We start from the raw sequence: 15582 nt of genomic DNA on the forward strand, positions 1-15582 counted from the left end.
AAGAAACATGTTATTTCAACAACAAAAAAACAGTGTAGTGTCATGCAGGGAATTCTGGGAGTGTCAATTTACGTTTTTTCACTGTAAATTATACAATAATATACGACTTTTTCTTTTTCACTTCCAAAAACCGTATTTCTAACAGTATTTTACTGTAAAATTACATTAAATGTAATTACATTTATTCACCGTATATAGTATGGAAACTTACTGTTAACCAATTAACAGGTTGTTACTGTAGAATTTTTTACAGTCTTTTACAGTGTGTTGTGTGAGTGTAATGTATGTGTGTGTGACTGAGATAGAGAGCTACTGTGTGTGTCTTCTACTGACCCCAAACTTTTAAATGTTAGTGTATAAATTATACACTATAAAACTTGCTCATACAAGAAAATATGAACTAGCAAATGTAGTCTTTAAAATGATGATTTTAGTTTCTCAAACGTACTACAGATGGTGTTCTTAATAGTGCTTTGTTTCACCATGAGTCAGTGTCAAAGTTCTGGTTGCCAAGTCTACAGTGCTATATAAAAATGACTGAGTAGAAATCCCACTAATATGAAATGACAGCAGACAGTCGTGGATTTGGATGGCTGCGTTGGCATGAAAATGATTGATAGATATAAAATGGAGGGAGGGAGGGAAATATACAGCTAGAATGTCAGAATAGTCAGGAGTCCGTCAAAACCTAGAGGATACTGTGGTAGATATAAACAAGTTGCCTCCAACTGAGAGGTTCTGGCTACAGGTTGTCTCTCGCAGGTAGACACCAGTAAGACTTTGATCCAGGTGTGTTGGAGGTGTTGCTGAAAAATTTGCTGTTTTAGATGCAGGGAGTTTGAATCTGGGTCTTTTCCTGAATACTCAACCAGACCTCCCTCAACAAACTGCATAAATAGACTGCAGATGGAAGCTTCTGTTTTTCTGTAAAATCAAGTCCTCCACCTTCGTTCTTTCAAGTGTCTGAGTTTAGAAGGGATGAGAAAGCCTCTCAGAATGCTTAATTTTTTTGAACAGCTGCCATTACCTGCAACTTTCCTTTCCTTTTCCATGTTTTTTCTCTTGTCCCTTTTCATTTATTCTTTTGTATTTTTACTTCTCTTTTTCCTGTTTTGTTTGTTTGTTTTCCCTTTTTATTTCCTTTTTCCTTAACATTTCCACTTTCCTTTTCCTGTCCTCCATTTCCTTTTCCTTTTATCTTTTTATTTTCCTTTTTCATTTCCCTTTCACCTCCCCCCTTTTTTCCATTCCATTTTCATTTTCCCTTCCCTTTTCTTTTTAATTTTTCCTTTAAATTTCTCCTTTTCAAATCAGAAAAATTTTTGGCTGATTAAAGTTGGTATTAGTTGACTGCTTCCTCTTACTGTTAAGGCTTCTCTCTCCTTTGCGGCTGCATTGTTTTCATCCCCACTGCCCTCTTCATCTCTCTTTCTCTCACACACACTCTTCTATTTCTAATCTCATTTGGGTTTCTTGCTAATGCTATGCCCGTTGTTACAGATCATGTGAATGGACATTGCACTAGCCCCACCTCCCAGCCCTGTCTGACTGGGAGGGCCAGAGTCCCGGGGGGACCTGAAGGGCCACGCCTCGCCCGCAGGGGGCCTGGCCGACCGCCCTTCCGCAAGGCCCAGTCCGCCGCATGCATGGAGGTCTCTTTGCCTGTGTCCTCCCTCACCGAAGGTGTGTGCTTGTTCTCCAGCTCCTTTATCCCTTTAATCCATTTACCCTTTTTTTTCTTGTATTCCCCCACTGTCCCATCCCACTTATGCATGTTTAACTCTCATCAAGGGATACAAGGAGGTGGGTATGAGGTTTTATTGCTGTGTTTTCTGATCCTTTGATTTCACTGCATTTTCTTTGGTTTTATTGTTTTGTTTTCCACACTTTTGGAAAGATTGATGATTACTAAAGCCCTATCATGCCACACAGGAAGCATATCCCTTTTCCACTTAGCCGGTGCTCAGCCAGGGGACCTGTGGATCTCTTCCAGCACCGCCAGAGCTGCATTTGAGAGCCGAACAATGCTATAACTGCCCACAAACAAATAGGGTGCATCATGTTTTTTTGTTTGTTTGTATTTTTTTACAGGGATAGTCTTAAAGGAATAGTACCCTCAAAATTTAAAATTCTGTGATCATTTACTTACCCTCATGTTGTTCCAAACCCATGTAAATTCCCTCTGTGGAACCTTAAAGGGATAGTTCACCCAAAAATGAAAATTAGCCCATTATTTACTCACCCTCAAGCCGTCCTACGTCATCCGCCCGTACTTGCCTCCGTGTACAACAGTGAGTGCAAGCTAGATTAAATTGATTATTACGTTTTAAATATGGTTATTTTTCTTACAAAAATGCATCAATTCGCTACAGGTGGACTTTGTTCACCCCCCGGAGCCGTGTGAGGCCCTTTTATTATGAATGGATGTGCTTTATTTCACTTCTTTTGGACTGAAGAACTGCAACAACCGCTGACTGCCATTAAACAGCTTGGAAGATCAAAGACAATTTTTATATAACTCCGATTGGATTCATCTGAAAGAAGGAAGTCATATACGCCTAGGATGGCTTGAGGGTGAGTAATTCATGGGCTAATTTTCATTTTTGGGTGAACTAACCCTTTAAAGGTGAGTCTAGGCAAAATCATTGATACTGACAAGTCAGTCACAATTAAATTCCATTGCATCTTTTTTTCCATGCAATAAAAGTCACTAGTATGGTGGCATACACTCAATATGTGACAGAATGCACATACTGTGCTTGTTTCCCTTTAAGAATGTTACAGTAAGTTGTGTGTTGAGGGGGTTTCCCCTTTAAGAGATTTATGCTTGTGTTTTAGTTGAACTGCATCAAAATGGTTCAGCTGGTTCACGGCTTTGTGAATCCAATTTCAATGTTGCCTGTGTTCATTTAAACGCACTGACACCTACATGTGGTGACCCTAATGCTCTTGAATGTCAGAGTTATTTGTTGTTGTGATTTGACTAGATGATGGCCAATGCAGTCACTCTCAAGTTACCAGAGTTTTAGTAACACTAAGCTGCAGTGTGGTTTGCCCAGGCAGAGACACAGTTTGCGTGTCGGGGTCACTACATGTAGGTGTCTGTGCGTTTAAATGAACACAGTCACTGTAGAAATTGGATGAAAAGCTGTGAACCGGCCGAATCACCTTAATGCACTCCAACCAAAATGCAAGCATAAATCTCTTAAAAGGGAAACCACCTCAACACACAACTTAACATTCTTAAAAGGTAACTTAACCTCACAAGCACAGTATGTGAATTATGTCACATCTTTAGGTAATTCTTCCTAAAATCGCCTTTTGTGTTTCAAAGGGAAAAAAGTCATATAGGTTTTGAATGACAATTTATGTCCATTTATTTGTATCGGAATGGGACTAGATTGGGCTCTGGCACTGGCACCATGTTGGTGGAAAAGGGTTAACAAAGTATCTTATGCACCAATTACCATACTGCATTTTTGCTGACATTTTGGTGGAACGTTTTTGTGATCTCATAATAGGTTTGTGTTATAAACTTTAATTAAATTTAAATCCCATTTATCCTGATTAAAGTCAGTATTTGGATGAATGGGATACATTTTGATGAAGTAAGTGTATTATTTTTATTAACCAGCCTTTCAAAAGTCATCAAAAGTAAAACTAAGAGAAGAAAGAAAGAAACGGCACAAACCTTTCAAAGTGTGACTCACAAAAACGACTCTGCTTTTCAAGCTTTGGGGATCTTCTGTCCCTTTTATGTTTGAGACCGTATTTGTGCTTCAAACATGGAGGCTGAGGCAGACACTGCTGTGAGCCTAATTATACTTTCTGTTTTTAATGCTTTTTATTACTACCTCTACACATAGTAGTTTGACAGGTGGGTTGATGATGTGAATGAAAAAATTAATGTAGGCAGTCTCTGAGCAAGCTTAGGTTGGAGTTTACACAACGATTATGGTTGCGGACTTATTTCTCTTCGAGCGTCTTTCTTAATGTGAATTGAAATTGCAGCCGTTTCCTCTGGATCACTAGAAGGGAATTTACCAAAATGAAATACATGGACAATCCAATCAACACGACACGTTTCTACAAAACACATAATCAGAATATGTGTGTATGTTCAAATGTTTGTTCTTATCACCTCCATGTTTAAATGTTGGAGTGTGTGTTACAAGAGCCCTGATTTAAAGGGGTCATATATTGAAAAAACAAATGTATCTCTTTCTCATCTTTCTCTTCCTGCTGCTCTTCATATCCTTGAACCTCAGGATAAAAAAATATTATTATTATTATTATATTTAGGTCTATTATATATATGCGATATGACTCCTTTAACTGTTATCGTGGGCTTGCACACAGGCAAACGTGACTTCTGTATGTCTTTATCTCATGTCAATTCTTTGTCCTTGTCAGTCATATATGTCCCTATAGCAGATGTCGTGTTCATATTAGCATGGTCTGTACAGCGGTAACACATCACTTAGATCATATCCTCGCTTGGGCACCGACTTCCTGTCATTAACTAATCCAATCGCAGCGATAGGCAGTGTCTCCTCCTGTGCCGTCATCTGTGTCCATAATCCTGTTTACGTGAAGGACGCCAACCAGGACAACCAGCCCAAGTTGAAAAGCAGTGTACACATAGTGTCACAGAGTTCATAAGGTTTTCACGGTGGCTGGATGGTTCCCAGAATTACCTTTTTAACCTAATATTCTATATTTGATTTAATTTTGGAGAAAAAATTATGTGATTGCTCACAATCTAGTAAAAATACCTTCCCGTCACCGCCTTTTCTTTCTTTTTATTTCCACCTGGACATTCTAACAGTATTGAAATCTCAATATTCATCTTTGAATCTCTTCTGCACAGACTCCGCTTGAAATTTTTTAATTGAATAATGTTGCGATATTCAAATGAATCCATGTCTGTCTAGATATAGACATGGCTAATTTATTTTTCTCCCCACTTGGAAAAGTGTTATTGTCCGTTAGAGGACTGCCTACCGCTTCTTTGGTCTCAACGCATGGCGTGCGTCCCTATCGCTACGGTAACAGGCATGTGGTGCCGCAGTGGGGTCGCTGGGATAATTAAAGGTCAATTAGCAGCGAGGAGAGCCAGGCCGTCACTAATGAGACACGCTACAGGAAGAGAGAGCTGCGGGAAGTTGGGATACATAGTCTTATATAAACAGCATTAAGGGTGGAAAGACACACACACACACACAAACTTGATGTAAGCAAAATGTTAGAAAATAAGGACAGTTACAGAAATGTGTTGCAAGTCATTGAATAAATGGTAGTAAATAAGACTTTAAATCATTCCATTGTGTCCTTGACATCCCATTATCCCATTAAAATCTACTGAGTCACATCCCTTTTACCAAAACGATTCATTTAGAGCCTTTTCTGCAAGTTACATCATAAAGGAAGTTTGTGGCGATTAGTGGGCATCTTTTTGTGAGTTAATCATTCAATCACACACTTTGTTGATTTGATTTAACATGAATCATTTGTTGACACATAATTTGTTAAAAAAAAGTTAAGACCACATTAAATTTTACATGGGTAAAAACAAGTTAGACTAGTGAGAGATAGACTACAGTGTTTACAATGGCATGCTTTGTATAAAGGTCCTAGATTACATGTAATTTTCATAACCCAAAACTTTCAAACAGTTTTATGGAGTTTTTGTCTACTGGAAGACTTTTTGAAAGATGTGTTGTCAGCTGAACAGTTGGTAAGCTGGTAAACAACAGTACGATCCAATGAATACACTTTACTTCTATAATTCACAGCCTTGTTTTCATTGCTGTCAGAAATTAAATATGGTGCTGAGTAAAGTCTATAAGTCTATGCAACATTTATGCGTATATACACACACTATAAACACAGAGGAATTCATCAGACAAAAAAAAAAAAAACTTATTTCCACAATCGTTTGCCTGTCCCACAGAGAGAGGGCGTTGTTGGTGTTTCTAATAACAGGTGTGTTATTTGGTTTCCCTGCAGTGATTGACAGTCAGTGACCTCAGCAAAAGAGTCCCAGAGGGAGCGAGAACGAGCGAGCAGATCTATTCTGTCACCCATCTCTATCATGAAATATTCACACTAATAGGCTAACAGGATGGATACGACTAATTATATTCACAATCCCCGCAGATACAGGAGCCGTCAGTAGAATAGGTCGATTTGTGTGTCTTTCCACAAAGTTATATGTGATTTTGTGTGTGACCATTTTGCTCTGTGTGAGATTGGATTTGTGGGTTTGTGTTCTGTTTGCTTTGTGTTATGTTGTTTGGGAAATGAATGCTGTGAGACATCAGTAACCAGTCTTGGTCAGTGTTAATGGGGTAGTTACCCAAAAAATGAAAATTCTGTCATTATTTACTCACCTTCATGTCATTCCAAACCCATTAGACTTTGTATCTTCTGTGGAACATAAAAGAGGATATTTTGAAGAATGTGCATGCTGCTGTAAACTGTGTGAAAGCACATAGTGAATAGAAATGTCCAAAAAAGTCAACAGATCTCCATACTGTAGAAGTATACATACATATCATATTGTATGCAAAAGTGATGGGTCTCTCATGAGTTATTCATTCATTTTCAAAGACTCTTTTACAGTAAATGACATTGGAATAGCGAGTTGTCTCAGAGAGTGATTTGTTCGGTGTTTTTGTGACCACGCATGTGCAACATCCTGTCGTTCATGACTCAGAAGGTGAACTAATAATTTCCTGTATGGAAAACAGAAATGATTAGTTAACCTCTCGAGTCTTCTGGTCCTAGTCGATCATTATTTTGTCACATGAAAGCTGCATAGGCAATGTAAAGGAAACAGAAATGATTCCATGGGTTACTACAATGATATTTTAGGTTCTGCTTTAAGGCAACAGGCTGGAGGACACAACTCCGACAAGAAGACACAGTTGAGTAGATATTTAATCATTAATCATTTCTCATAATCTGTCTTTGGCTGGTATTATGATTTTCTCATTTGGAATGGTCAAAGTTGACATAAGTAGATGTGTTGGAGAAATTTGGCTACTGGAAATGTAACATGTTAATTCTTTTTAATAACTCTGCTCAAATTAATGAAATTACTTGAATAAAGATTTGTTCATTTTGCTGAACAAGATTCAAAGATCCCAGTCAGGAAAATGATCTGATCTTCCCATCACTAATACACTATATTACAAGTTTTTGAATATTTTGAAGCCAGTATTATAGGTTTGGACTGACATGAGGGTGAGTAAATGATGACAGAAATTTCATTTTTGAGTGACTTGTCCCATTAATTATTGTGATCACAAACACACACAGCTATAAGCAAAGTATCCTTGAAAAAACTATCACAGCCAAGAAAGGATTTCATTCTGTCAGAGCGTTTTTCAGTTTTTTTCTATCGAATCTACTGAAATGTTGTGGGCAGGTATTAGAAAAAAAAATATCAACCTGTCAGGACCCTTTCTTTCTTTCTTTCTTTCTTTCTTGCATATTGGTTTATCTGTTTTCTCTTTATCTTTTTCTGTCACTCTCTGTACACCGTGATGTTCTGGTATATTACAAGTTTTTGAATATTTTGAAGCCAGTATTACAGGTTTGGACTGACATGAGGGTGAGTAAATGATTACAGAAATGATGACAGAAATTTCATTTTTGAGTGACTTGTCCCATTAATTATTGTGATCACAAACACACACAGCTATAAGCAAAGTATCCTTGAAAAAACTATCACAGCCAAGAAAGGATTTCATTCTGTCAGAGCGTTTTTCAGTTTTTTTCTATCGAATCTACTGAAATGTTGTGGGCAGGTATTAGAAAAAAAAATATCAACCTGTCAGGACCCTTTCTTTCTTTCTTTCTTTCTTTCTTGCATATTGGTTTATCTGTTTTCTCTTTATCTTTTTCTGTCACTCTCTGTACACCGTGATGTTCTGGTCATGTCTTTTTCGTGTTTTGGTACACGTCTGATATTTGTGTCTATGTATGTGTCATTTCGTATGCCGTGGACGTGGATCATTGTATTTATGTGTGTGTGATTGTGGCCGTTGGGGTGTCGTGTGTGTGTGTGTGCGTTCAATGGATAGGATATCCGTCCCGACGAGCCATGCTGCAGCAGTTACACGGAGTCAGTATGTACTCTCATGATGAGCATCACATCACCACCTACTCCTGGAGCGAGAGAGGTAAGGAGGGTCTTTTTGAGGGTCACAAGGACCACTCACCCTGTAGCGTCACGTCTCACTCCGTCCCGTCGTGTCGCTCATAGTTGCTTGGTCAGAACCCCTCTCTCGTCACGTTCAATGATGTTCAGAGTCTTCACCTTGCTCTTCGTCTTCAGGTTTGAATTTACACCATAGTTGCTAGCAGCTGAACATTACAATGATGTCTGCTTTGTGTTTCACACCAGCCTCTGTCGATCTGCAGTGTTGTTGGCTTGTAGACATCTGTCCATCACGCACTGTGACATTTCCGAGACACAGATTAAATCTAGTCCTGGACTATATGTGACAAAAAGTGATCTGTCCAAGGCGAGGCTTAACCTGTATCAGGAAAACACTTTCTGTATGTCAATGTCTAAGGGAGATCTAATGATTCTGTCAGTATTATCAATCATCAATGTAGAGGTGAATGCTGTGAGGTCATTCTAAAAACAAATGTCATTCTTTAATGGTAAGGGTTCAAACTGGGGGATAGTGTACACAGAACATAGTAAGGTGTGCTGTCATGACCATGATGCTGGTTTTATGTTTCATGGACATGTGTCAGATAATAGGGAGAAAGAGGACCTTCACAGGGCCATAGGAGAGTCATTCTCAAGAAACAATGTTGTTTGTGCCAGAAAATAAATTAATTTGTTTGCTTGTTCATTTATTCATTCAAAGTTTATATAATTAACCGAAATCCTAAATATACTACAGATTCAAAGTTTGGGGTCGGTAAGAGCCTCTTATGTCATGGCTGCATTTATTTGATCAAAAATAAAATACAATAATATCTGTCATATTGTGTAAAATACTACAACTTCAAATAACCATTTTCCATTGTGAAATATTTAAAAATGTTATTTATTCCTGTGATGGCAAAACTGAATTTTCAGAAGCCATTACTCCAGTCTTCAGTGTCGCATGATCTTCTGAAATCACTCTAATATGCTGATTTATTTGAAATACACTTTCACATTTGATCAATTTAATAATCTGTAATTAGTAAAAGTATTAATTTCTTTAAAAAAAAAAACTTACTAACCCCAAATATTTGAACAGAAGTGTAAAATGCTACATTATTTCAAATCATTTATGTTTTCTTACAATGTCTTACAATTTGAAAAACGTTTTTTGCTGACCTTTCAAGATGTTTTGAGGCTAAATGTGGGAAATGCAATTAATATAAAAATGGTCTTAGCTAGCACATTATATACAGTTAGTTTTTTAGTTAGTTATTTTTTTTCGTTAAAATTTATCACTATCATTTTTTTTCTTATAACAGAGCTGAACTGTTGAGGCATGCAGAACAAAGGGGAACATAAGGAAAGTACAATGGAAAACATTTATTTATTTATACATACTCAACACAATAAAGATATACATCTATTATATAATGTTACTGAGTGCAGTACCATGTTAATTTACTCTTGTAGTTGAAAATCATGGGAACACATATAGCACACAAACAACACTGTTTCCTGAGAATGACCCAGATGCAGAAGTTTAGTATTTAAGTAATAATACATTATAAATAATTATAAAATATTGTAGCTCATACCTTAGAGAAACACAGTTTTTTTTATATTTTTGACATACCTACAAACATTTTGAATTCTCTTCACATCACTACATACACATACCCATTATAAGAAAACAGACATTTGTCATAATGTCAGAACATGGGTTTATGTTATGAGAATGCAGTACACTTTTGATCAGCAGGATGAACACGATTCTCAATGGAAAATGCTACTCAAATTCTAATATAGAATTTTTGCTGCTTTTCAAGATACTGAATGTAAAATAAGATATGACAATAACAAATAATCATATATTATCATAATATAACTTGTATTGCAAAAAAAAAAAAATATTGCCTTTTTTTGCCTGGGTTTTTCAGTGACATGCTTCAGATTAAGGGAGAGAGAGAGTTTAAATAATTGAATGAAGCGTAAATCAGTCCAGAAACATTTTTATGTGTGGGCCTGGCTATATGAATACTGTGTGCAGTGGATATGAACCTGGAAACAATTCAAGGTCAAAAGGACGGTAAAGACACCGAATGGGTTTCAAGTTGTGAGAGTGTGTTCTATGTGTCCTCTGTGTATGTGAATGAAATCTGTGACATGTCTGATCATGTGCACAAGTGAATTTCAATGTTTTAACTCACAATAGATATGTGAACCCTGTCCTGCATGTACATTATTTATTGTTTTACTTTGTCAATAACAAATCTAAAAAAACAATAGAGAGTTGTGTTTGCAATTGCACATCTGTATCACTTTATAACTTGGATTCTGGTTGATGTGGTTTAAATGTAATTGTGAACGCACATATGGAGTGACTCCACTTTCAGTCATTCCACTTTTTAACAGCATAAGGATTCTTCTCCCATATTTTTCTTTTATCTTTTCACTCTTTGATATTCCTTATCTTTTACTACTCATCCATCTGTCTTCCATCTTTCCTGACATTTCTCTTCTCCCCCACCCTCTCTTTCTCTCTCTTTCTCTCTCCCCTTCTCCATTCTTTCTCAGAGAGTCGAGAAAACTCATTCAGCCGTTCCCGGAGTTCTAGCGTTTCCAGCATAGACAGGGAGACTAAAGAGGCTGTAACCACCCTGCAGTTTGCAGAGTCGTATGGGCGTAAGTCAGACACCCTGCCTACGCCATGCTTGTGGGTGGGCACAAGTCTGGGCCTGGTGCTCATCATACCAATGTCCGTTCCTACGGACGAGCAGGAACGCCAGGAAGACCCTGTTACTGTGGCCCCCACTGGTATCTCTTGATTTCCTCCATTTCTAATTCTTGAATGCCCATAAATGCAATGCTCCTATCCTCATGCTTTTGTTCTTTCTCTGGTTTTCCCTCTCAGGCACAGTGTTAATGCTGAAGGGCTCTGTTCTGCGGTTTGGTTTCCTGGACTGTGGGGGCGCTCTTATCAACAGTCCCTACGAGGTGTGGCGGGACCAACATGCCCCAGATGACTCAGATCGACCCCGGAAGCGGAAACTGGTCAACTTCTCGCCCTCATCTTCTCAGGAGGCCAGTGGAGATGGTCACTTAGCTGTAGTGTGTTCGGAGAGGCAGGCCAAGGTCTTCTTCATGCCCTCCCAGGCCTGTCTATATGTGCATAACATCACTGAGTCGTCCTTCGTGCTGCGGGCTGACGTGGTGTCGGTTTGTAACAGCGTTTGTCTGGCCTGCTTCTGTGCCAATGGAAACATAATGACTTTGAGGTTTGCATTAACATTTTGTTGTTGTTGTTTCAATTGGGAAACTATGGTGTAGTGAGTAGAGCTCAGGGCTGGTGAACAGAAGGTTGTTGGTTCTAGGCCCTAATGGAAAAACTACAATTTAAATTTCTAACATCTAAACTGGTGATCATTTACTGACATTAAAACAGAAATAATGATAATTATTATTATGAATGTAATTAAACTGAATGTAATTAAAAAATAATACAGGAACATAATAAATTAAAAACTATATTATTATTATTATTATTATTGATTTAACAAACTGAGGGACAGGTAAAAATGTCTGTCTGTGGTAATTAACAGAATTATTAACTGAACAGAACTTAAGCTCTATTGATCGTCTTTGTGGCATGAAAGGGGGGAAATATAGAATTAATTAAATATTATATATATATATATATATACAGTATATATATATAAATAATAATAATAATTATTATTATTATATCGAAGTTTTCATCCCTGTTATGGCCATGTAAAACCAGTAAACCCTGGAACAGGGTCTGTTTCTAAAATCTATTTACAGCGATAATGTTCTAATTCATTTCTGTACAGAATAATATAAGTGCATTAGCATTAGATATGAGCTTTTAAATCCTCCAGAACACATTTTCTTGATGAGTAAACTGAGGTATCTGTGGTAATCGACAGAATTTGACAGGTTCTGTCAATAGAGATTAACTTATATTGAGCCTGGAACGTTCCTTTAATACCAGCTCAAAACATTTTTGGTATCGATTTTTTAGTTTAATCCAGATTACAGAAACCAGTTCAGTCCTTCAATAAACACTAAACCTCTAGTCAGAAGGGCTGCACTGTGCTTTTGTTGGTTTCATACAAAATCCTGCCTTCAGTGCGGTATAATATTTTCACTGTCATTTCCGATACAAAGGATATTGGAATGCAGTTGCTAAGCCTGTTATCTTATATGTGTATATGTTTTAAAGCCTTCCCAGTTTACGGCCTCTGCTAGACGTCAGCTACCTGCCGCTAACGGACATGCGCATTGCTAGAACATTCTGCTTCACCAACGGAGGGCAGGCGCTGTATCTATGCTCCCCCACAGAGATACAGAGAATCACTTACAGCCAGGAGATGTGTGACAACCTACAGGTGGCTGTGCCTTTGTGTGTGTTCAGGAGGACAGTTGTGTGTGTGGTGTGTGTGTGTGTGTGTGTGCATGCTGATGGTGGTTATTGAAGTGAAATGTCATGCTTGTCATGGATGCTTTGAGCTCTGCTGAGCTGAGCCCTGCTGCATCTCGGCTGTAATTTCTTCCACACCGGTTGTCATTCTGTCCTTTCCCTCCCTCTGTCGTTCCCTCTCTGTCTGGTTAGGATGGGAATAGCATAATGCCATACTATTCATTCTATTTTTGCAGTATGCAGTATGTACCATGTGCACAGTATGCTAATTTTTTTTGTATGCATCCGAACTGAAACGTGTCACTGTTCAAAAGTTTGGGGTTGGTAGAATTTTTTCATTTTTTTCAGTGTTTCAATTCTCTTGTGCTCACCTCCGCTGCATTTATTACATTGAAAATACAGTAAAATATGTAATATTGTGATGTATTATTACAATTTAATATACCTGTTTACTATTTTAATGTAATTTGTTTCTGTGATGGCAAAACTGACTTTTCAGCAGCCATTACCCCAGTCTTCAGTCTCATATGATCCTATAGAAATCAATCTAATATGTTGATTTGGTGCTCAAAAATATTACTGACTATTATCAAAATTGAAAACAGCTGTGCTGCTTAATATTTTTGTATAAACTGTGATACATTTTGCAGGATACTTTGATGAATATAAAGTTCAAAAGAGCAGCATTTATTTGAAATTATACATTTTTTTACTTCCACTTTTGATCATTTTAATATGTGGATAAATAAAAGTATTAAATTATTTCTTTCTTTAAAAAAAAATCTTACAGTCCCCAAATATTTGAATGTTAGTGTATGTATTCCACAATGCAATGTCACTGACTTAATCATTTGTTTCCAGTTAGAATTTTTTTGCCACATTATTTTATTAAAATAATCTAAATTGAATTCAAATAAAAAAAATAACAATAATTATAAAACTTTTGAAGGCTACTTGCTATCTTCTACACGGCAATGTGGCATACTACTGTTTGAATTATTATTAATGCATAGTGCACTGTTTCACATACCATTTTTAAATGTATACCATATTTAATGCATACTGTATAGTATTTAATTCCAAACATAGCCTTTTTCTTTTTAACTGTCTCTGTCAAACACACAAGAGCAAGAAAGTGGTTTTGTCTTGTCAAAACTTTCCATTTTACATTACATTGTGAAATGTGGAACTATACTGACATCTGCTGGTGGAGTTTTGAATCGACTGTCCTGCTGTCTCTTTCATTCCAATATTTGATCGGATTTTTATTCTTCATTAATTGCAGGAGATGTTAGGGGAGCTCTTTACACCCATCGAGACCCCTGAGGCTCAGAACCGTGGCTTTCTCAAGGGCTTTTTTGGCGGCAACGCCCAAACCTTCGACCGAGAGGAGTTGTGTGAGTGTAGTTATTTATCACTCCTCCGTGTGTGCGTGTACAAGCATATTCTCACAGGTTCAGAACTGCCCACTAAGACATGAGGACACTGATTGACATATAAAATGACCGTTTTAATTTGAAAAATCTTTAAATCAGTTTTAATCTGAAAATCTAGAATATTTCTCTCTTTTTCCCTTGTTTAGTGTTATTTTTGTATTATTTATATAATATTATAAAATGTCTTAATATTTTGAATTAGCTCTTATTTTAATATTTTCAGATTCCCTTTTAATGAATTAGTTTAATTACTTTTTAATTACTTTAGTTTTAGTTAACAATAACAACGCTGTCTTGTTTCCCTCTCTCTCCTGCTCTGTAGTTGGTGAGGCAGCAGCGGGTAAGGCGTCCCGCAGCCTGGCACAGCACATCCCAGGACAGGGTGGAATGGAGGGCATGAAGGCGGCAGCAGGCGGGGTGGTGGGAGAACTGGCCCGAGCTCGCATTGCCCTGGACGAGAGAGGACAGAGGCTGGGGGAGCTGGAGGAGAGGACCGCGCTGATGATGACCAGTGCCGACACCTTCTCTAAACACGCTCACGAGGTATGTAGGAGAGCGAGAGTTTTGAAAGAAATCTTTTGTGTCACCTAGGCTGCATTTATTACATACAGTAAATACAGTCAAATCTATATAATTGTTATGTATTGTTACAATTTAAAATACCTGTTCACTATTTTCATGTATTTTAGAATGTAATTTATTTCTGTGATGGCAAAACTGACTTTTCAGCAGCCATTACCCCAGTCTTCAGTCTCATATGATCCTATAGAAATCAATCTAATATGTTGATTTGGTGCTCAAAAATATTACTCGCGCTGATGATGACCAGTGCCGACACCTTCTCTAAACACGCTCACGAGGTATGTAGGAGAGCGAGAGAATGAGAAAACAGAAATATAAATACAAATAAATCTTAATTTGCTTATTCAATCTCTTTGTTTTCACTTTCGCCCTCCACAGCTGATGCTGAAATGCAAAGACAAGAAGTGGTATCAGTTTTAGAGGATCCTCGGGGAGGGTGCGTTTCATGCTCGTGCCACAAGAGGGTGCCACTCTGGTACTCGGACTCTGGTACTTGGACTTTCACTCTTTAAAAGAGAGAGAGCAAGCCAAACGGATGGACTTAAGGGCTGTTCAGCTTCTCTTCTGTCTGTGTATAGGATTGTCTTACTCTTACTGGTTGAAACGGCTAAAACAAGATTACGAAACAATGGACATGTACCATTAGCATTTAAGAGTAAGAGGGGTTCCATACCCATGTTGTAAATCAGACGACATCTTCATTTATGTACAGAGGTTGATGGGGGTCTCCTCACAAGAATCAATTTGGCTCACGCCGTGTAGATACTTGGGAAGTTACGAAATCAACAAGAGTGCATGAAACAAAATGGATGACCTATAAAAACGTAAAACTGCCATATTAAAAAGCAGCATGTTACTTTAAAACAAAAGGGAAATAAAAGATCAACAAATTTTATTTAATAACCTAAGCCAATAATAGAAACTATGACAAAAAACTTTATATTTTTTGA

At 37.5% G+C, this 15582-nt stretch overlaps 1 protein-coding gene across 1 annotated transcript in view; it reads left to right on the top strand.

The window, feature by feature from the left end:
• Nucleotides 1–15307, top strand: part of LOC107738516 (syntaxin-binding protein 5-like) — a 141106-nt gene extending 125799 nt beyond the window's left edge. The window contains exons 23-30 of the mRNA XM_016550273.1: nucleotides 1501–1683; nucleotides 8091–8189; nucleotides 10748–10987; nucleotides 11085–11448; nucleotides 12417–12582; nucleotides 13900–14011; nucleotides 14373–14593; nucleotides 15011–15307. Coding sequence (XP_016405759.1) covers nucleotides 1501–1683; nucleotides 8091–8189; nucleotides 10748–10987; nucleotides 11085–11448; nucleotides 12417–12582; nucleotides 13900–14011; nucleotides 14373–14593; nucleotides 15011–15052 — 1427 coding nt within the window. The 3' untranslated portion in view covers nucleotides 15053–15307. The remainder of the gene's footprint in view (nucleotides 1–1500; nucleotides 1684–8090; nucleotides 8190–10747; nucleotides 10988–11084; nucleotides 11449–12416; nucleotides 12583–13899; nucleotides 14012–14372; nucleotides 14594–15010) is intronic.
• Nucleotides 15308–15582: the final 275 nt, after the last annotated feature.

The sequence above is a fragment of the Sinocyclocheilus rhinocerous genome, unplaced genomic scaffold (assembly GCF_001515625.1).
Source record: "Sinocyclocheilus rhinocerous isolate Xijiao unplaced genomic scaffold, SAMN03320098_v1.1 scaffold1215, whole genome shotgun sequence".
NCBI classification, from domain to species: domain Eukaryota; kingdom Metazoa; phylum Chordata; class Actinopteri; order Cypriniformes; family Cyprinidae; genus Sinocyclocheilus; species Sinocyclocheilus rhinocerous.